General features: G+C 38.5%; 1 protein-coding gene across 5 annotated transcripts in view; it reads right to left on the bottom strand.

Annotated features, from left to right (window-relative positions):
* The window catches only part of SATB1 (SATB homeobox 1), an 89761-nt gene that overhangs the window by 12615 nt on the left and 54142 nt on the right, over positions 1–23004 (bottom strand). For all 5 annotated transcript variants that reach the window (XM_042888944.1, XM_042888943.1, XM_042888942.1 and 2 more), the window contains 2 exons: positions 20091–20303; positions 12249–12404 (listed from right to left, as the gene is read on the bottom strand). In XM_042888944.1, the coding sequence (XP_042744878.1) occupies positions 12249–12404; positions 20091–20303 (369 nt within the window). The remainder of the gene's footprint in view (positions 1–12248; positions 12405–20090; positions 20304–23004) is intronic.

Here is a 23004-nt window from a genome sequence, read left to right as displayed (position 1 = left end):
CACTGCAATACCAATGCTTCCCTTGAAAGTAAATACAACCCTAAATCCAACCATGACCCTTAATAGCCCATATTTATTTATTCTTAAATGTGCAATCAATTTTTGTATGGAAGCTATATTTACAGTTTAGCTAGAGAAGAGTCTTTAACAGAAAGAGCCTGGCAGTTTTAAAAATCTTTTTTAGTACTATCAATTTACAGCTGAACTGCAAATGTTTATTATTATGTTGCTTATGGAGATTTAACATTTGCTTTGGGGGAAAGACCTCTGGTTAAAAGGCCGTAGGGCCAAAGTGTCACTTCCGCAATTACTTTAAACATGTGCACATCACGTTGTTAGATTTATTTCTTTTTTAAGCTTATAATTTCCCAGAGGGAGTAATTTAAATCTGTGGCTCCTCATCATATGCCTTTTTCTTTCCAGAATTCATTTTGGATCATAGGAAGATCCGCTATGCACTGAGGAACCACATGGTTGATGAGATGCGTCAGTCCAAAAAACATGTCTCAAAAGTGCTCCTCACACATCTCCGCACACTTTTAGGTCCTAAATCTTTTCCTCTATATTTTTAATTCAGCATTTAAATACATAGAGAAGATTTCTTTTAACATTTCTCGTGCAGATCAGCTGGATCCTGCGGGTCCAGACCTGTTGTGAAGAACATGCAATGCACTGATCATGTCAAAAGCGAGGGAGTCCTAAAAAAACTGAAACCAAACTTGCCCCTAACTTTCCATATTTTGTTAACCACAAAATGGTCAGAAAACTAAGGGTGTCCACTACCTCAATGCATTTTAAAAAATGTTCAAAAATCACCTGTGAAAGACAGAAACCTAGGTGAATGAGAAAGAAGCCAACAGAAACAAACATGTCACACACGGAAAAATAAAAGCAGCAAAGCCCTTGGAAAGCTAAAATCCCCCGAATTGTAGAGTAGTTGCTTGGGGCATCAACTTAAAAGTACAGGAAAGCTGGAGCAAAGGGAAATTGGAGTGAAGGGTTTGATCCTCCTGGCTTTGGCTGGGAGCTAACAGCAGGGCGATATCAGGTGGCTTGTCCCCATGCTGGGGACTAGAGCAGCCACAAAGAATAAGCTCTCTGGGAAGCACAGTGCTGAGTGTCAGGCTTTTTTTTTTCACTGGGCTAATTTAAGCCCTTTTAAAATAACTTTTTATTTAAATAGCATTATATACCATTATGCATATTACACTAGAGATGCTAAGTACCCTCATATATAACTAACACCAGTCACCTAAGTAAATCCACAGATGCAAGTGATGCTTGTGCAAATCTTGCTCAGCTGAGGTCCAAAACATCAGGGAATTCTGCTTGGGCCTCTCAGACCAAGCACCCTTACTTCACAAATATCCTGAAAACTATTTTCATTGTCTTCTCAAATGCCATCCTGTAGTAAGGGAACTTGATGCTGTACAAGAATAAAAGTAAGAAAACCATGGAATAGCTATATGAATTCCAAATAAAATTTGGAAGATGCAAAATTATTTAAATATTTGGAAATTTGATTTTTAACCCCCCCAGTTTCCTAGTCTACTCATTACATACCAGTAGTTGGAGTAATTCAAACCAAAAACTATGAAGTTTGACTTAGAAGTAAAATTTGAGGAAATTGAAAAAGGACATAGTCCATTTCTGTCCATTTCTGACAAATTGTCAGAAGTAGTTAAATTAGAAATTATCTACATTAAATTGTTGTCTCTTTCGTCATCATTTACCTCACAATCCTGTCACATTCTTTGGAGTGTTGAATATTTTGAATTATGTGGTGTAATGATAAGGGAGAAAACACACTTCTACTCTTCCTTACTTCTCCCTTAGCCCAGCAGCTCTTCTCCTGAATTTCAACTGGTCACTTGTTTAGCAAATTGTTTCTCAGAGTGCTGCTGTTTGCAGAAGATGCCTTTATCTCTGCAGTGGCATGTTTTGTAGTGCTCTGTTTCTCAGGACGAAATTTCCCCCGCCATTTCCTGTTTAGCTTGTTTTTAAATGCTTTAGTTTCCTCATGTTAAAAACCCAACATACTGAACCCTCAGAAACCCCCTCAGAGGATCAGTGGCCTGCCTACTGCACAGGCAATCTGAGGAATGAAGGAGTGGGGATGCATGTGGGATGCCCTATCTGAAGCTATATAATGGGGGACAGTAGTGAAACAGGGGAGAAGGACTGGTAGAAAATCAAGAAAATGATGAGAGCGTAGATGGGAGATGAATGGGGTAGGAAGTCAAAGAAAGGCTAAGAGGAGAGCGAGCTAGCTGGAGGAGTGAAGGTGGAGAGGAAAACAAAACAGAAGGTGAGGATATTAAAAGCAGGAAGAGAGATTAAGGAAATCCATCCTGCCAGAAACAGCACCTCTTGTGAGGCAGACAGAAGGTGCTGCCTGAGGAGGAGCTCATTCATGCATCTGGAGAGCAGGAACCAAAACACCTCTACCTAGGAAAGGGAAATTAGAAATTAAAGATTCAAAGAAATGAAAACTGGATTTCTGGATCCTTAAGAGAAACCTGACAGTTCACGTTCTGTGTGATCTCATCTCCTGTGAGTCCTTCCTTCCCTCCTGACTTATTTTGCAAACATCTGCAGTCAGGACACTTTTGGGGCTCCTACTTCCCTTACAGAGGTTTCCTGCTCTGTGACCAGGCTGCGGGGTGTATGGGTAGCCAAACTGTCCTCTACAAATTGTGTCATCAAAGTACACTACCCCGGCATACCTTTTTTCAACCAACCATCTCATGTGCTTTCAATACTGCCACCACATCACAAGTAACTGGCAATGGATAAAATGATCTCTGACTGTAGCCACTTATTTCAAACCTCCTCTGACTGTAGCCACTTATTTCAAACCTCCTCTGGAAGTTTGTTTACAACTTTGTGATTGTACAGGTTATGTTTGATGAATTTCTCTCAGCTGTGCTGCACCACTCATCCTGTCTGACAATACCTGCAGAGTCTTTTGGGGAATCCATTCAGTTGCACTCCACACTTATGTTTTTTACCCTGCTGTAAGGATTGGTAGAACTTTCTATCAAAACTCTCTAATTGTTTTCTTTGTGTAGAAAAACTAGCCAATGGTGATCTACTAAAAGGGAAATGGTTTTAAAAATCCTTACTAAGTATTGAAGGCTGCTTAAATTGGGGGAGTTGAAAAGCTGAACCAAAAAATAAAATAAAATAAAATAAAATAAAATAAAAATCTGAAAAAAAGTTATCAATTCAAAGGCAACATCTTGATTCATAAAAACTAATCATAATCTGTTTCCACTAGAAATACCAGAATGTTTTCAATAAAACAAATCAATTTTCTCTTTGCCAAAATTCTCACTACTTTGACAATTCTTTAAAAAGCAGCATCTTTTTCCCAGAGGAGGAGGTAAATAGAAGAGTTAGTGCAGAGTCAAAATTCATGGAGAAAAACTTGGGCAGAGGATTTTATTTGCACTAAATTCAGGTGGCAGTGAAGGCTCCATTTTTGGTTAGCGAGGTGTTTGCTGGCATGTTATTCTGAAAAATAGCACAGTAGGATGACTTCTTTAATAAGTGGGCATAAAAAACAGAGATTAGAAAGTCTCAGAGTGAGAGGCAAACCCCCTGTGTGATATCCAATGTCTTTGCCAAAGCAAGGAAGGTTTTTAATAAAGGTTGTGGAGAAATAATCTCCAAAGAAAGCAGCGTTTCTTCACCCCTATATGTTTACCCTTTTATTTCACTGCTTTGCAGTGCAAGGCAGACCTCAACACACACACAAAAGGAAACAACAACCAAAGGGGAAAAAAAAAGAAAAAAGAAAAAAAAAAAAAAAAGAGCCTGAAATTTTAGTTACACCACATGTGGTTTTCATTTGTGAAAAATGAACAAGCTGTTTGTGGTTAAACTGTCTAATCTGCTGTTATCAATCTAGCGCTGCATTCAAGATTTACAGGATACATCAGCTTCTGTGCCACATTAGCTGTAAAAGGGAGAGGGGGTGGGAGGAAAAAGGAGGAGGAGAGAGTTTATCCTGAGGAATAATATTTCCAATGCAGCCACACTCACACTACATCTGGTTGTGCTGGTAGCGGCAGTTAAATTGAAATATTTCACAGCGTGTGTCAGAAACATGCAGAATGGTAATTATGACAGATCTGATTAAGCCTGAGTGCCACTCGCTCCCCGGCCAGCTCCGGTTGTGCAGGTGTGACCTTGTGCGTGCCTGCGTGTGTAAATAAAATTAATTACAAGCGAGAGGGCGAAGGCTCCGGTGACATCACAAAGCGGAGAAACTCCCAAGGGGGAGACCTAATGGAATATTTTCCCTCAGTCTAATAATACAGTTCATATTGACTTGAGGTAATTAGTGGGATCATTAAAGCAGTTTTCCCGGCGTATTTGGCTGCCTGATCAGATTAGTGAAAATGTTCTTCAGAACAAGCCCTGTGTGGTCTGCCAGGGAAGGAGGAAATAAAAAGCAACAAAGCATATTTTGGAATGATAAGCAGCGCTGGACTCCTCACAGGGCACTTTGCAGGGCTGCTCATGGGAGCCTGGCTGCCCCGCTCTCTCAACCATCTCCATGCTTTCATCCCACCCGCACGTGGCCCCGCTTCATGGGATCCAAGACTTTTTTTAATTTGTGTTTCTCTACCCTTCTACACTATCATTCTGCATCCCTCATTACTTAAAATCAGGTAAAAGCCCGGAGGAAGCACTAGCCTTGGACCAACTGCCTTAGGACAACCGGGGGAAGAAGGAGAATAAACACAAGATCAGTTCCCCCCAGCTTTCCTCAAAAACCTGATAGGCCACGGTTAAAAGGATTGCAGGCAATGGATTGAGAATTAGTAACATTTTCATTTCCTAATGAGCTTACCCCAGAAAAAAAAATAAAAAAAAAAAATAAACAAAAAAAAAAAAAAAAAAAAGGAGGGGGAGGGGGAGTGAGCGAGGGGAAGAAAGAAAAAGAAAAAAAGGAAAAAAACCCAAAAGTTTCACTCTAATATAAAGTCTTCCACGGTAGCAGAACACAGAGCTCTAATCAAGAAATGGACCATTTGTTTAAAAACAGTCTATTGAGCATGCTCTACCTTGCAAATGGAATATGCCAAGCTCTGTCACAGATGGCAAGCTTTGACAGTTCCCATCCGTAGCGTCGATACTCGACAGTTCAGCACAAGATCAGTGACATTCTGTCTCATTAGAGCCACGCTAATTATCACAGCTAGTTTCAGGGGAAACCATGTGTTGCAATGGTCAATTTGAAGGAGTCTGTGCATCAACAAACTGGTAATAAGGATCAGACACCTTATTATATGACAGCATGCTGCCTATGATCTGATTTACTGAATCAGAGGTACTGAGGCAACACTGAAGCCTGATGGGTTATGGAATCATGTGTACACAATGCATATCTGAAATGTGCTTTAAAAAGAAAAAGGAATTATATAGAAACAGCACAAATAAATTTTTTTAAATAGGAAAGCTATAATAATGACATCTTTCATTTGTCATTAAGACATGAAGAACTATTCAATATATCGTCTACCCGCCTTATCTTTAATCAAATCAAATAAGATAAATAATTCAAAATGAAAACTGTAAAATTATGGATTATGCTAAATTATAATTCATTCCGTACTCTGACTTTTCAGTTGCAATAACATGTACCAAACATTCCTTATGTTGTGCCTTCTTGCTTCCTTAACAGAATTTTGTATTTTGTGAAGAGTTTTCTCTGCTTGGCTCTCTTTTGTCATTTGTGCATTTGATGACTTAAACTTGCAGCTCTCCTTGCTTCTTCCCCATACCCTGATCTTTCCATTGGGTCAAGCCACCAAATCCAGAACCTGGTTACCTGTGAACTGGGACTATAACTTGCTTGCTGCCTAGCAGCCCCAGCCCCATGCCTAGCAGGGACACATTATAAAAAGGAGTATGACAGTTAAGCATTAACTCCAAAATAGCATACGGCAGGTATGTACTGCATTCATCTGGGAAATCCCTCCTTAGGGCTCAAATACTTCCTGAAATTGCCACTAGCTCCTCAACCTGCCCCAGGAGACTCTCACCAGAGCTATCTGACCCCACATGTAGGGCATGTTCAGGAAGCCGCTTTTTCATACATGTGTCAACATACCCAATATTTGCCCTATTTGCAAAGGGCTGTCAGGCCCTGAGGAATGTTTTGAATGGTCAATATTGTCTTTTCTTATGAGTGAAGTATTTTCCATGCTGAACCTTTTCTTCATTGGCTTCAACTCTATCAGAGATTAATGCTTTTTTCTTCCCTGCATGCAGATCTGTGTGGGCAATTGCACACTGACGTGAACCACCTCAGAGGTTTTTTTCTCTTGGGTGCACCACTCCTGACTCAAGAAGCCACAGTCTACTTTTTTTATTTTTATTATTTACTACTCAGTAAGTCTTTTACCCAAGACTCACTGAGAACAACCTGCTTAACCAAGGTCATCTCCATAAAATGGAGACTACCAGGACTGATGCTGGTCTTACTCCACTTCTACCTGGATTGAGCAATAAGCCCGTTAACTGAAATTCATTCAAAAACATTCCTAAAAGAATTTCCTACAGTTTCAGCCTCTATTTCTGAGAAGACATTATGTAAACAAAATTGAGACAAGGGCAGAGGAAGAGCCTAGAGTGCTCTCCTTTTGTTGCTGCAATAGAAATCAAAAAACCTCCTTCCTCCTGACCTGGGTAAGGTAGAACACACTGACTCTGCCGTATGATATTTTGTGAAAGAAGCAAATCAGCTTTATCTGCTGATTTTCACAGCTTCACTGAATGACACGCCACTTTAATGGGGCCGTTCTTGATCAAGCACAGGAGCCCATCTTGCCTTTTCGGTTCACACTCTTTCTCTCCTCTCCCTGCTGACACCCAATTCCATCCCAGCTCCTGCTGCTCATGGCACATCTTCACCTGTCAGAGCAATCACCATGGGAGTGAGGGGGAAACATTAAAGAAAATGAAAGGACTCAGCTATGCGGGGGAGACAAAGCAGAAGTGGGGCAAAGGACTGAACCTCAGGCCAGGCCACCCCAGGACCACATGAGGTGCAGCCTCCTGAGGTAGTAGCTTTGAGAATAAATGGAGACCCCCCTTCTAAAGCCACATTGTCACTAGAGATTTACTTCTGGTGATAAAAAGGTTTCTTTTCCCCCCACTGAAAAACAGTTGAATAGATCGTTACATATCTGTGGTAATGGCATGTTACATCTTTGTGCCAGATCCACAATGCTGTGCTTGTTCAATGTGGGAAGATGTTTAAAAATGACTTTCCTATTAGAGTATATAGCTTAGTCTCTAGATGGAAAAAGCCAGATCAAAGATATAGCATTTATAAAACTGCTGGTTAAAAGATAAAAGTGAGATAGCAGACATCAATTTTTCACTATAAATCTCTGGGTTTACTACAATATTAAAATTTCCAGCAAAAGCGGAGTTTTATATACCTGAACTCTAATGGCCTATTCTGAAAATATTTATGTCAGGAAAAGTACAGTATTTGCACACCAAAAGCAATTTTAGTGCCAATGTTTAGCATTCCCTTCCCATTTAACTCTTTCCCATCTACTCACAAGTGGGAGATGCTCTTCTCAATGCCTACTCTGTGCTCCCTCCCAGGCACAGCTTCAGAGGAGGGAATTCCAGTTGAATACTAAGCCCAGAAGAAAACACTTGTCATAGAATTTCAACACACAAAATAATTGTGTGATGGCTTAGGGTGGAGTCTATAGCATGTTCTAAACCACTGTACTTCCATGCTTCACATGCAGAACTGCTCATTGCAAAGGGTATAACCACCTAACAGAACTGAAAGCCAGGAACAGAGGGACAGGAAATTAGGCAACATTGTGCAACAGCTTAAAAGTAACGGGTCAAAACTCTCTTTAATTAAATAAGGATTCTGGAATTATGGCTAATAATCTATTGGTTCTATTTTGACATTAAAATCAGAACATGATCTTAGGAGACGCAAGTGTCCCAGCTGCCAAAGGCTTCAACACACAGGCATTTTTATTCAGGGAGGACAGAGGGTGTGTGACACCCACTTGCACATGCACAGTAATCTTCAGTACTGCGGATGCAGAAGAGTACTCATTTTACCTATTTATTCTGCAATAAACTTATTTAGGAATAATAATAATGCAAACTAACAGCTATATACTGCAGCACACAGGACTCTCAGAGATGTGGAATTTGGTATCACCTCAGTTTTTGCAAATTGCAATTTCCTAAGTTTAAGAAAGATTTAGCAACATAAGCTGATTTTCAAAAAAGTTTTGCTTTTTTCCCCTACTTCACACTATCTTTTCAGGGTAAGCCGTAGAAGTTACTTCTCAAAACAGCAAATATACAGGAGCACTACAAGTCTCTACTTCCCTTATCTCTCGAGGCTCCTAGGTTTGTGGGTTTTCGTTTGTTTGTTTGTTTGTTTTTATGGAATAGAATTAGATTTCGGCATCTGTCACCATCAAAAACCCCCCTCATCCCCGGCTCCCACATGAAAACATTGTAACCAATGCACAGCTATTGAACCATGATGCCTTAATGATCATTACACAAATCAACTTTTTTTTTATTTGAAGTAACGAAATTAAGAATGTGCTCTCAGAATTATTTGAATCAGACTGTTGGGTAACAAATTTAATAAAATGCCAATGTGATTAAATTCTAGAAGTAATGCATACTACACAAAATTTTGTGTGGATTCTTTTCATTTTGACTTATTCAGGTGTGCTGATTAATTTTTAGTGAACAATATTGTTAGCATTTGTCCTTCTTCCACTAAAAAACCCTGTGAGTAGAGACAAAATGTGCTAAACATTTCAGTTTTTCGTTTCTATATGTTTTTCTAAAGCTCTCTTTTCAACATAACCTAACAAAAAATATGTAGGCCTATTATGAAGACCAAATGCAATAAAAACATAAGACTTCAAATACTGACACTAGATGGTTTGCCAATCACAATTCTAAAACCCCCCAAAAGATAATATGTATTTAAGTAATTGGAAATACTATCTTCCTCGGTTTCTTAGTATAAACAATGTAACTTTTAAGGAATGTATTTTGATTTTAACAGAATCTGAATAAGAGAAGATATTCATCCTGAAATATATAGGAATTTTTGAAATACAGATTGTGTGCATTGCTATATGGGAAAAGAATCCAACCAGGAGGAACCTCCTAGCTAAGTACCCAAACTGATTCAAATCCATTTTTTCAGGAGAGCCAAGTGGTAGTTTTTGAGTGAGTCGGCAGCAAAGTACACTGTGAAACTGCAAGTATGTAAATCCTCACTCTTCTAGGGCAGAGCATGATCTCACTGATAGCACTGCAATCTCTTCCTGCTTCCATCATCCCATTCTTGTGCTATGACCTCTGCTGCATCCAGGTCAAATATGAGGACCATGCATGGCCACCAATGCACCAGGCAACTGTTGTCAAAGGCACTTACACAGCACAAGGGAGGATGCTTGATTTTTACCTCGGCACTACCTAAATAGAAACTTCTGTAGCACATCGTTTAATAGCCCTTCTGTTCAAAGTGCTCTACTCAGCAGAACATTATCTGCAGTCTCCTGGCTCAGGCGAGCCCAGCCACCTTGCAGATGCTAGCTGCTTAGTTAGACACCCAATCTAATACTGACAAAAATCAGTTTCTGGAAAAATAAAAATAAAAATAAAAATAAAGCCCTCCAGCAAACTTTTATCTTTGTCCACCCAGACACTGTTTTCAGTCACATACTCTTTGTTGCCATAACCCAAGACTTTCATCAAGTTAATCAAGTTTCTATATCCAAAGCAAGAGAAGAAGAATATTCATTTTTCATTGGTGAGGTTTAAAATGAAAATTTTTAACCAACACATAATTTCCTACTATGTGTTCTCCAGACTTTGCATTATAACTTGAAGTGATTATCCCATGTTCTCCACTCTGGAGTGAGAAACCAATATCCTCAAATTAAAGAGAACAATGAACCATAAGATCCTCTTAAAGAATATGTTTGAACAAGTCTCTAGTTCATGCAAGAGAGACTTCTTTGCCCCTAGAAATATTTCTCTTTACTATTTACAAGCTTCAATGCAGATTTTTTCGCATGACAGATTTCCCTTACTATACATGGCTTTCCTACATTAGTTTTTTTTTTTTTTTTGTTTTTTTTTTTTTTTTTTAATAAATATTGATTGTCTGACTAGTACTCAACTGTTAAGACAAGATCAAACACATTCAGTTTACCTACGAGGTTACTTCTGTGAAGCAAGTTTCTAGTAAAATGGCACTTCGGCTAAATACAGTCTTGAGATCTTGCTAAATAAATAAATAAACATTATTTTGCTTAAATACAGGAGAAAAACAATCTTTGAAAATAAAGACAATCCCCACAATGAATTGGAAAAGAACTGTTTTCTCTTGTATGTTCAGTATACTCAGTAGCACAGTCTGCACAGAATTCTGCACAAGTTTTTGTACTGATGCTGTAAAAAAAGCCCTACTCCATCCTTTGGAAGCTTTTGTTCTTCCAATGCTGATTTTAAAAGGGATTAACTGTTTCTTTTCAAATCAGAATTGGAAGAGTTTTTCCAGCTAGAAATTTTAAGATTACATCCTTAAATAAATACAGTAAGACACAAACTCAGATCAAAAGAACGTGGACCAACAGCTGAGATTCATACCTTAGTTTTGTGGAGAACAGCAAAAGGGAAGGGAAAGGTGTAGAGAACGGACAGTTCTCCAGCCCCTGGTCTTGACATGTAAATAAAGACATCTGAGGAGCACACAGGTTGGGAGCTGCTGTAACATTCTATCATAATTAGAAACATTTCGAGAGCCCTGTAATTTCCAATCAAAATTACAGTAATTTCTGATATACAAGCCATGATTCATGACAGAAATTTTACATTCCACGGGAGATTATAGTGGCCTGATGTATGACACACTGAGTACAGCACTAACATAAACAATTCAGTTTAATGTTTAAACAGCACTTGGTGTTTAGAATCCCACAATAAAAGAAACATATTATTGTAGAAATTATCACTTTGACAGTGATTGAAGGGTAGGCAGGCATGTGGCCCATAAAGCTGTAATTTTTACAGTCCACAGCTTGAGTTTAATCATTTTGATATAACATTTCCAAACTATCCCTTTAAATGCTCCTTACAACATATAACTTAAGAGACAACAACCTTTCTGTACAGTTAAATGGAATAAATTCCAAAATGTGAACATCAAAAAAGTCAAAGGTCAAATAAAATTAAAAAGAAAGTCAACACTGGAATCCTGAAAGCACAAGAACGAAGGCACAATTAACTGATCGCTGACAGTTTACCCTGGAAGATGTTGTGTTTTCTATGAAGAAACTTTAGAAAAGTACAGGATAAGTGACTGCTTGGACTTACCAACTAATCTGACATGAAAATTTAACATTGCAAGCACTGGTGTTTTAACCATTTCTATCAAGTGTTGACATAGCAGTGGCTTTAGTTGCACCCGTTTTTCTATACATTTTCTCAACTTGCATCTTGAGTACATTCTCAGTTACATCGATGCTTCTGCATACTCCAGTGATGTTTCTCAGAAGACCTGTCACTTATGATAATCACATCAACAAGTGCTCACTGATTTCCCTCTCCTGCCACTCAACTTGACAGAAATACTTCAGTTAAAGAAAGCAGGATAGAAAACCACACAACAGAGGCTTAAAACAGAATGTACAATAATGTGTATGCACACACAGGTATCCACGCAGCCATCCTATTCCACAGAGACTATACAAGCTTTCTTAGATATAACTGGTCTGACTGTAACGTGTTTTTTTTTTCCTATACACACACAGTTCTGCCCCAGCTCTGGTGCACATCCTCAGAACTGGGTCTGCTCCACCGATCCCCATTTCTGACTCATTTGAGCAAAAATCAGAACTCTGGCATTCCTCATTACGGAAGAGAGAATTGCAAAATACCAAAGCTCTAAGTCTGCTTTAGCACCACTATAGATGGATTGCACACAGCTTTTGTCTTGTCCATGTCAACTACGGGTTTATGAAACAAACTCTTTCAGAAGTGCCTGACTACAGAATGAAAGGTAACCAGTCCCTACCTGTGGACTTACACAAGCTCCAAACTGTGGCACTGTGCCGGCAGGCTAACTCACAGCCAGTCACTGAAAATTACACAGAAACAGCTCAAAAACAGATGGGGAGAAAAGTAAGGCTGCTGCGCCCAATGAACTTTACCTGGCTTTTGGTTGCTGCCACCTTTGCAAACAGTGCTTGAGATACCTTAGCTCTCTTCATTTCCTGCTGAATCTCATCATAAATGGAAGCATTAATGTTCATGGAATTATTTTCTGTTTTTCCATTCCTCTCTGTAGCAATAGTAGCAGTTTTGACCTGGAAAATATATGTTATGAGACAATTTTCATTATGGAATAGTCATTTTCCTCTCATTCCCTCCCTAAACAGTTCCCCTCACTGTTTTTTTCCTTTTATTCCATACTGCTCTTACATTCTTTCAGTTTGTTGAAGACTTAGCACTGTAAGTTCTGACAACTGGGAAACGAGAAAATTCAGCATATTGTAACAGGTGAATGCATCTGAAATACTTACCATTAGCTGACCACTGTGAATTTCCATGTTATAAAACAAATTATGTGCAAACCTATCAACCAGTCTTGTAGAGACTTGTGAATCTTTATGAGATTTCTTTGCCCCACACACAAACTATGCAAAAATTATAACTGTGGCACAAAATAATTTCTACTGAAATAACTAAAAGAGCAAAAAACAAAAAAAAAAAAACCACCTAAACAAATAAATAAATATTTGCTGTTCACATCCAGTACGCTCAATAGCATGGTAGCATAGAAAATCTGTTGCTTCAGATTTAACTTTTTAAAATATTGTCTGATTGGTTTAATTCCTAAGCTGTTTCTTAAAAAAAAAAAAAAAAAAAAAAAAAAAAAAAAAAAAAAAGCAATAATTGCATATTTCAATCACACGTGGAATCAAAATAAGGCTTTCTTAAAACTCTTAATTCTTGATGCATTTCCCTTGCATACTTCAGATACATATCTTTTCAATTATTTATTCTTCTTGAAGCCTGGCTTAAAGAAAAACACATGTAAATAAGACAGAATAACCACACTACTACCCCTTCCGTGTTTGTTGCATCTGCAGTTTATGTGTTATCAATTGAGAGGTACAAAAATCAGCAGTTCTCTGAGAATGTCCTCAGAATATCCCTACAATATTCTCAACAGCTAAGGAAAGCACCTTTCTTTAGCAGCTCCTCTTGCAGCACTTGCCTGAGGTTAGTGGACCTTCAGAGAAGACGAAAGACTGGATTTCTGCCAAGAACCCTCAAGGTGATGATGCAAAATCAAACCTGCAGATTTCAGTTCAAACCTGCTGGTTCATACTGAAGTTGTTGGGAGCTGAATTAATTTAGCCATCCGGAAGTTAGCTGTCTAGTCTAAGTTAGTCAGCCAAGCTACCTCTAAGTTTAATGAACAGAGCCAGGCAATTCCAGAGGGTGATTCAGCCTGCTCTCAAGGATGCATCTAAAACCAGTTTCACTATCAGTTAAATCCAGTGTACATCAGCATCTTTCTGTGCTCTTAAGTCCCTTTGGGTTCAAAGGGAAATCATGACAACACAATAATTCATCTTCTAATCTCACTTTATATGAGCTTTCATGTCACAGGTCTCACAACAAGAGAGGCAAAGAGTTTTGGATGAGGGACATATTTAGGAAAATCAACACTCCTAGAAAAGTCACGCTCAATTTAGCTTAACTATCCTCCATGGTACTTTTAAGATAAAATAATCTAGCCTAGAAACTGGGAGTGCATGCCACTTTTGCTGAGCCTGATTTGTCTAGCAGGCAGTTACAGAGCTGTGCTAATGCATGATCATTACTAGCAAATGTGAAACCTCAGCAAGGACAAGGTGCATGCATCCACCTGCCTCCTACTGGCAGGCATTGGCCTTTCTGGTGTCTGAAATCAGGAGTCCTTAATCAGAAGGAAAATGGAGAAAAAAATCCCTGATTTCAGCAGAGTTTATCAAATGTCATGCTTCCATCTGCAAAAAAAATGGCACCTTGCAGGAGCAACCTGGAGAGTGAGGTATTCCTTTTTCTACGTTGTGGCATTTTATGCGTGATGCTGCAGCAGAGGATGGCCAAGCCTGGGTCGGTGGCTGCTCAAAAATGTCTGAGGAATCAGGCAACAGGCAGCATGAGAAGCAGTGCCATGAATCTCCTCTTCTTCACACTTTAGGGTGGGGAAACACATACCTCATGCTGAGCAAATTAGCATAGGGTTGCAAGAGCAGGTTCATCTCCTGAATATCATGCAGTGATATAATTTGAAAACTACAAAATCAGTGGCAATTTTATAATCTTTAAATGAAAAGGATTCACTAAAAGATAACTGATGACCAATAGGAACATGAAGTTTACTACTGGAGACAGCAGTCACTGTGAACATGTAAGAATCATGCTAAGTTAATTAGAAAAATAAAAGTGATGGCTTTGTTAACTCATCTTCTTGGACCAGCGATTTAAATTTTGGTGAAGTTATCCTTCCAAAAGAAATACTTGTAACTGATCTTGTAAGGTCCTCAGGGAAAGATAAGAGGATGAAAAGTATTGTCCAAAGATGACATATTTTGGGAAGAAAGCTCTTTGCTGTTTTGATCCTAATCAAAATGTTTTTTCTGTAAGCATGTTGGTTTTCTGATTACCACTCAGCTTCAAAACACAGTTTCATGTTGTAGTAGTACTTCATACAACGCTGAAATGAGCTGTAGAGTGAACAGCCAGATCATTAAAAACCAGAACTCATACACCTCATTGGAGACAATTTATATCGTGACTCTTGGTCTACACTTTTCCACGTGCAATTTAGTATGGATATGCTTTTAACCTAAGAGAACCATTGAAAATTCTCATTCTGGTTGACAAATCACATCTATTTTTACACAAGACAATAAACTCAATGGCATCTAATGCGTCACTGAAGTTAAAAAAGAAAAAGGCTCATATTGCCCTATTGCCTTTTGCTGATATTGAATTGGAAAACGAACAACAGAAAACACTAATATCTGCATCAAAATGCCATATTAGCCCACATATCTTCAGGAGAATGAAAGTCTTAAATTTATAAAATGGTAGGCTTGGGGATTACTGAGAGTTGTAGTTCACAGCCATATTCCTTCCCTCTCCACTTTACATCACTGGCCAAGTATAAAAATTCTTCCCCTGCTTCTTAACAGTTTCTCTTTAAAGATCAGGTATAGACTGGACTAGATGGACCATTGGTCTGCTCTGGTCTGATGAATTCCATGCAATAATGCTAATTAACCTCTTGGAGAATATCCATACATAAAACTGTTTCATAATTTATACATAGCAAGCATCTAGCCTGCTGTGTTGAATTTAGAATTGAGTTCAAGCTAGAGGCTGTTTGAAGCTGACTTGAAAAAACACCCTCCTCCACAAAAAAAAAAAAAAAAAAAAAAAAAAAAAGAAGAAGAAAAGAAAAGAAAAGAAAAAGAAAGAAAAGAGAGAAAGAAACACGGAGAAACAAAAAGCCTCAACATGCAACCTTAGGACTTGGGAGGGGAGGTAGAAAAAGAATTGATTTTGGATAGAAAAACAAAACAGAGCATAATCTCCCAACTTATCTACGCTTAAACACAACCTCTCACTCCACCAACACATATAACCACATTTTCTGTTTAGGAAACAAATCATAGATTAGCAATTTTTTTTTTTTTATTATAGTAATCAAATTTTGCAAATACTAACTAAGAAAGGGAGCGTTATTTTATAAGCGTAACATTCTGAGAATCAGAAACTCAGTTGGCCACCTCCCTATCACCAATCAATTTAGTCATTTAAAAATACCTGGAAAAAAAATAACACATCTGTCCCCTCCTGGTCTGCCTAGACAGTTATCTTCTCATCAAACAAAGCCAAGTACAGTGGCAAAAAAATTCAGTATTCATTTGATTTTCCTAAACAAAGTAGAGGCTATTGTAGAAGGAATAACCAATCTGAAGTGGTTTTCACAAACATGGAAGTTCATTTCTTCCTCATCAAAACTGAAACAAAAAAAAATCTTTTACAACACATTCTCATAAGTACTCTTTTAGCTTGGGAACAAAAATCTTCTTTAATCCTGGTTTAGCTTTTAATATTACATTGTACATTAAAATTCATAAAGTAGTTCATTCCAGGCAAAACAAACTACTTTTCAGTTCTACTCTGCAAATAGCACAGGAGGTACAATAAATGCTGTTGCTTTCAGAACAGCTTTTATCAGGACAAGGTTTACTACTCCATTATTACTGCGGCGCCTGGAAGTGCAGTTATAGTTAAGTGTCAGTGTTTCCATTAACTCTCCTCCATGGTGGTTTTCACGGGGGAAGGAGAGGGTTGCATTTATTATTTTGTTCATTTTGAGTTTCATTAAAGTGCAACTTGGCACAAGGACTACCAAACTAAGTCTCAAATTTAAAAATTAAAATTTTGCTGGTGGTGATGGATGATGTGTGAATTCCAGGGCTCTAACGTGAAACTGCACGAATCAGGCATTATCTTCAGTTCCTGGAAATACAAGTGTGGAAGTTCACTGGTCTTCAAGCCCCAAGAAAGCAGTGTCCTCCTCAGTATCAGTCTTTAAGAATGACATCCTTTCTCTGGGATGCAATCTGAAACTGCTTTATCATGAAAAAACTCTAATACATATTTGTGGTCAGAAGCCAAAATCAAAATTTTTATAAACTGAGTAGCCAGAGAGGGGGGGGTTGGAGAGATTGAATTACATTGCCCTGCAGTACCTACCTGACGGAGATGTGAATGTTTATACTTTTCACTGCCCTGGAAAAGAGCCTGACAGACAAGATTCTGCCCCAGGAAGTGGTAAGGTGAATAACATCCAAGGGAAAATTCTTGTGCACTCTGTCTGTACTCAGCCCATCAGCCAGTAAGATAGTAACAGATGTAACAACTTGACTGGCTCAGAGGGCTAAACACAGTTCTGAAAGCTCATGCATTAGAGGCTAATGATTTCAATTAAAAAAAAATTAGTAAGATTTTGCTTTTTTGTTTAAGTCAGGGAGAAAGGGAAAAGTAAAGGGGACAAAGAGCTTCTTAAAGGATTTCCAAAAAGAATTGGAAACAATCCAGATACATTAGCTCAAGTAGCAACTAGTAAGAATGCTGTAAAAATGAGATAAATTCGGTGCAGTTCCTTCTAACTCAGCCACCAGGGTTTCTGCTTGGTGAGTTCCTACTATCCTATCAGACCTCCAAGGTCACGCTTTCTGTTTTTGCATGTAACAGTATGTAAAATTCACACAGAACAAGCCCAGCTGCTAAATGGTTAAATCTGCTCTACTGTCTGGCCACCAGTTGGCAACACAAAAATGCAAAATAGATTCTTTTCAGGATGTTTATTTTCACATCCTTCCGAAACTGATAACTTGCAATTGCAAAATAAACCTTCATGTGTGGCATATTAGCTTCCATTTTTCATGGTTTCATAGTTTAATTGTTTCAAATGTTACACTGGTCTAAAGACTTAATATTAAATATGCTGGCTGTTGCCTAAATTCTGTTGTCAGGATAAATGGTCTGTTTTGTCTTTCAACAGCTATCCAAGTATTTCACAGCTAAGCTAGAAAAAATATTATGCTGCATTTCTATGCAGTGAATGTTAAATAATTGCTCATAATAATTTTAGTGATAATCATGTTGGTAGTTTTATTTCCTTCATATCAAATGCTCAGTACACTGTGGTCAGTTTTCTTGGGGTGGGGTGGAGGTAAGCAGCAATCAGAGAACTAGTTTGCATTAATAATTTTGCAGAATCCTGACTACTGTTTATTTCTGCTACAATTTGTAAAATCATATTTTCTAGGGCAATTATAAGAATAATGTCATTATTACTTCTAGCATTAAGTGTTGTACTTACTCTACTAAAATGGATACTTAAATATTCAGACCCAGGGTTCAAAACACTTTGTAGCAGCTGGCAAGTACTACATGTGTTTATAAGTGGATAATTCTGGCAACGTGTTAAAAGTTGTGCAGCACCCAGACTTTGATGTTTCCACATCCCTCATCCACCTAGGAGATAAAGTGCTCACATTTTGTTGAATGACAAAAATAGAATACAGTAGTTAGAAAAATGCTTGTTTTGTTCTGTACTTCTCAAGTATTAGTCCATAAGGATTCCTTCTTAACCTGTTTTCCTTTTAAAAAGGATCCAAACAAAACTGTATGCTGTTTCTACTTTTAACTGTCGTGATTAGACTAACAATGCTCCTGAATGCCACTAAAAAAAATGGCATGCAAATGTAAACAAGTACACAGTAAAAAAAAAAAGAAAAAAAAAAAAAAAGACTTTATGTTTTGTCAGTAAAAAGTACAAACAACCCTAAGTCACTCTTTCAGGCTGCAATTTGCAAATTTATACAATTTAAAGTGTGAATTGAAACCAATACAAGGACTATCTCTGACTCTACATCCTTATGGATGGTCCTGCAATTAACTGTTGTTTAGCTGTGAAACTGCCCAAGACCACTTGAGACAGAGTGAGACATTACCTTGGTAGAAAGAGATAAGTTAAGAAGGAGGGTTAGCCTTTGCTCTGATTGGACTCCACCTGGACTGTGGGAGTATGTACAGATATTAATCCAAACTCAAAAGTTGTTTTGAACACAGTTATCTATATTTAACTATTTCCTGCTAAAGCATTACTATGTAAATAGACTCTCCTACTTTATCTTAAAGATCTTTAGTGGATTTTACAGACTAAACTCAGTTAATGATAGCAAAACTAGACCATTAGCACTGTCTGTTCTTTCTGTTAATATTTTTTCTTTTCTCGTGAAAAGCACTATAGCAGGTCAGAAGTGACCTTCTGTCCTCCCTTTTCCTATGCCCTCATTATACATTACTTTAGCATGATCCTTGGCATCCATTAGAAATCAGGTAAATAATCTGTAGGAATTTGTAGCATTCAGAATAAATATAGAATATAGCTGTAGGTATATGCTTGAGCCTGCTTAGTTAAAAAACTGATGTGTGTTTATACACTCAAACATCACAAAACTTCCAAAATTCTCAAGCCTTGCTTTGTATGGCAAACCTAGCAAAGCATCATTCCCACATATCTCCAGATCAGTTTGTTTTGTCCTTGTAAAGGTACAACCTTTAGCTAAAGCAATGACAGGTATTTCAGAAAAAGGAATTTTTTTTTTTTTTTTTTTGAGTGTTTCACAATTGCATTTCTCAATTTCTCATGACCCGTAAAACCAGCATCAAGTTTCCCTGACCGACACAATGACTGCTGAATTTATGCATCTAATTCTGTCAGACTTTCTCATTTTGGGAGAGTTAAAGAAAGAGTTGCACCAGATTTTACAGAAATCAATAGGAGTTTCATCTGAACACAAACTAAATGAAGCTATAGTGCACATATGCCAAACCTTCAGAGCAATGGATCATGCAAGACTGTTTTGTTACCCAGTTGTCAACAGCTTGATCTGATGAAGGTGCCCCCAGCATTTTGGGAGGGAGTCTTATTTCCTAGACATTCAGTTCAACCTATTTGTTTTCTGGAATATAATTCTAAAGGCAATACAATGTGCTCTACTTCTGCCTTCATTCCCACTCAGTTTAGTGGTCCAAACACTTCAAAATCCCTGCTTAAAACTCTAACATTAAAACAACACCTGAGAATTACAGGGCAAAGAAATAAAAATAATAAAAGACAGTGTGATCCTAGACCAAGTAAAGCTTATGTCTCAGTAGAAAGAGCAAAAAACTCTGTGGGGGCCATAATAGATAGAGTTTATCTTTAAACTAGAAAATAGCTAGTAATGAACTGCTACTAACATCCACTACACTTCTTAAATTTAATTTGTGACATGCACTGCAAATAACGATTCTGTGAGCATTTAAAGAACACGACTGCAAAATCTTTCCTCTTTTGAAGAAAGGCATCACCCAGCAGGACATGAAGAAAGCACAAGCAAATCCAAAAGACAGAGAGAGCAGTTTACTTGTGGAGGCCGGTTGGGCGGTGTGCTTATGAGAGGTGCGGGGCCCATGGCAGAGGCTGCGTTCAAGCTCCTTTCCCTTTCATCCTGGTAAATTCGATCTCGTTCAGCTTCTGGCAGCTGCAAGAAGTTCTGCATAGCCCGAAGGTTTACGAGCAAGGACTGCGAGGCAGTCTTGGGATCCTCTTCCTTTCGGAGGATTTCTGAGAGCAAGCCCTGTAGGGAGGGGGAAGAGAAAAAATGCTGGACAGTTAGCCTGGTACAATTGTCCCCTGCACAGCCGCTGCTCATCAGTCCTCCTTCCACTGGGCTTGGAATGAGAACAGCCAAACGGACTATTAGATCCACACAGGAATATATTAATGGCAATTTAGGTAACAGAGAAGAGAGCCTCAATTGTGCTCTTAATTTTATTAAGCATCTGTTTTACATACAACACAAACTGAATCTGCCTAATGGGTCTCCTTCCTTTTACTGGCTTAACTTGCCATGAAATCTTTCACAGTTGCCAGACAATCACAAGAAGTTAAGAGTAAATAAAACACACATAGTCCAGAGGCATGATGAGGTTCTCAGGCTTCCCAAACAAAGCACACTGCAAACCTCAAGAAATGGCTTTCCTTGTTACTAGCAGCTTAAACAGCTCTTTGAAAGAAGTGATATCTTACACCTAATTTGAAATAATAAACTCATAATGTTATTTAAGTACTTCTTAATGGATCCAGATCCATATTTTTAATAAGGCAGTACTTAGATGTGAAAGTTTTATACTGGAGTTTAATAACAGGTGACAAAACTGACCACTGGCCTCTGAAGAGATACTTCCTCTGCTTTGTCAAGGAAAGAGAGAGGTTTGTCCCTCTCCTCCCACCGTCTCCATTCCCTCATCAGGACTACTCTAATTCTTACCCAGTCCATCGCCTGGGCTTTGCGTGGGCATGTGCTGTGTAGGTCCCTCATCCAGTCCTTTTACTAGCGTTGTCCTTGTCAGAGCCCAACAAGGATACACCAAAGAGAGGATTAGGAATGAAAAAAAGCCAGCACCCAGGGCACATGCAGCAGGCTGCAGATGACAGCATGCTGCCATCTCATACAAATCATGCCAGGTTCCCTACATAACAACTACATCTCACATCTCAGCAATGGAGCAGGTCTGGGAGACCTAATTACTCTAATAGAAGAAATATTTATGAACCCGTGAGTGCAACTAGAAGTTTAACATCAACAGGTTCTTAAAGTCTCCCCCCTGCCAAGTTCTCCTTTTAAATATATCAGGCATACAAAATGCTCTGCTGTCTTGAAGTAACAAGGTTTGCAGTAAGAAAACTGTTAATTTTTGCAAAAGCAAACATGAGTTTCTTTTGAAAATAAATGCTATTACCATGCTGGGACAAGGAGAGTCTTCTACTGTGAGTGTAACAAAGGAACATGAATGTGGTATTAAAGAACACAACCTAATGCTCCTTTTCCTAAAGAGATGTTGCATTTAAGGAGGTGGAGAGTGTTCTGCTTTAACTCGGAAGAAGCGGTAAGACTAAGAGAAGCAATTCTGATTGAAGATATCCATTCCTACAGAAAGCTATGGCCCAAACATCAGCTCCTGCCTTCTTTAGGGAGTTCTTACGCTCACAGCACTTAGGGAAGCTGCCATCTATCCCAAAAAGTCCTTTCTTATCAGGCAAAAGCCCTATATGGAAGTGCTGCTGCAAAGCCAATGCTCCCAGGCAGCCGTGCTCAGGCAGCTCAGCACCCAGCACAATTCTGAGCTCTGCATTTCCACATCACTCTTCTGCCTCCCAAGGCAATGAGAATGGAGGTGTTAAACACAATGTTGGGGCCAGTCTGGTCTTCAAGACTCCATATGGGTCTGCATAAACAGAAGGAAGGTGGGATGGAAAACACAAACTAACTTCCCAGCACTGAGCCTGGAAAATAATTTGGAGGAGGATTTTTAAAAAAATAAAAATCTGGTGAATGCTTTCTTACCACTATTCTTCATTCCTCCTCTTTTCTGGTGTCCAGGCAGAAACTATTTAGGAGGTAAATAAATGAGTTACAGACAAAAGCATCATTTGTGTTAAAACTTACACTAAATTCAAAAATTTTCTTAGTGATTAGTCTCAACAATAAACTTATTACAAAATGTGGAAGTTATATTCTCATCTACATGGTTTATGTACTTCTAAGTACTCAAAACACACTGTTATCACTGTTTGTCAGTGGTAGGGTTACACTACCCATCCTCCAAAGAGCATCAAAAATGATTCTGTGCCACTGGAGAGAAGACAAAGCTGTCTGCAGAGCACAAGATGTATGACTGAGGTGTAAAAATGTGTGATTTCTAACTGCTACTGTGCTGAGAACAACTGCTGCAGGATTAAAATGAAGAAAGAAAAGATAAACTCAAGTGGACTGATTCTGCACTGGCAGGATCTCCTGCATTGGCAGGAGAGAAGACTCCTTACCAACAGCCAACCACAGAAAATGTCCTTGAAAAATACTTTAGCACATACTAGAAAAGAATTACTGGAATAGGTCTTTGCCACACAGTAGGCAGTTAAAGAAAAAAAAAAGGCAGAATAAGCTGTATTTCTTTTTTTTTAATAACTATTTATGCTGTAGTGAAATAAACAAAGCAAGTTTTCCTGTTGTTTTTGTTTTGCTTTCAGTTTTTCCTGCATTTATCATTATAACAATACCTGCAAGATATCTCTTGGTGATTAGAAATGGCATTAAGTCCTCATTCTCCTCTCTTTTCCCTACCACTGGCGTGAATCTTTGCATGAGTTGGGAGCACAGCAGAGGACATAGATGTGGAGAGAAGAGGGGAGATGACAGCACGGGGAGAAGAAGTAAGGAAGTGTTTGCTTTGAGGACATTTGAACCTAAAATTCAGAATATCCATGCAAATAACAGA

The sequence above is a fragment of the Lagopus leucura genome, unplaced genomic scaffold (assembly GCF_019238085.1).
Source record: "Lagopus leucura isolate 7727_CA_CO unplaced genomic scaffold, USGS_WTPT01 Super-Scaffold_100157, whole genome shotgun sequence".
In the NCBI taxonomy this organism is placed as follows: domain Eukaryota; kingdom Metazoa; phylum Chordata; class Aves; order Galliformes; family Phasianidae; genus Lagopus; species Lagopus leucura.
The sequence above is the reverse complement of the archived record's forward strand: the minus strand, read 5'-3'. Positions and strand labels throughout refer to the sequence as shown.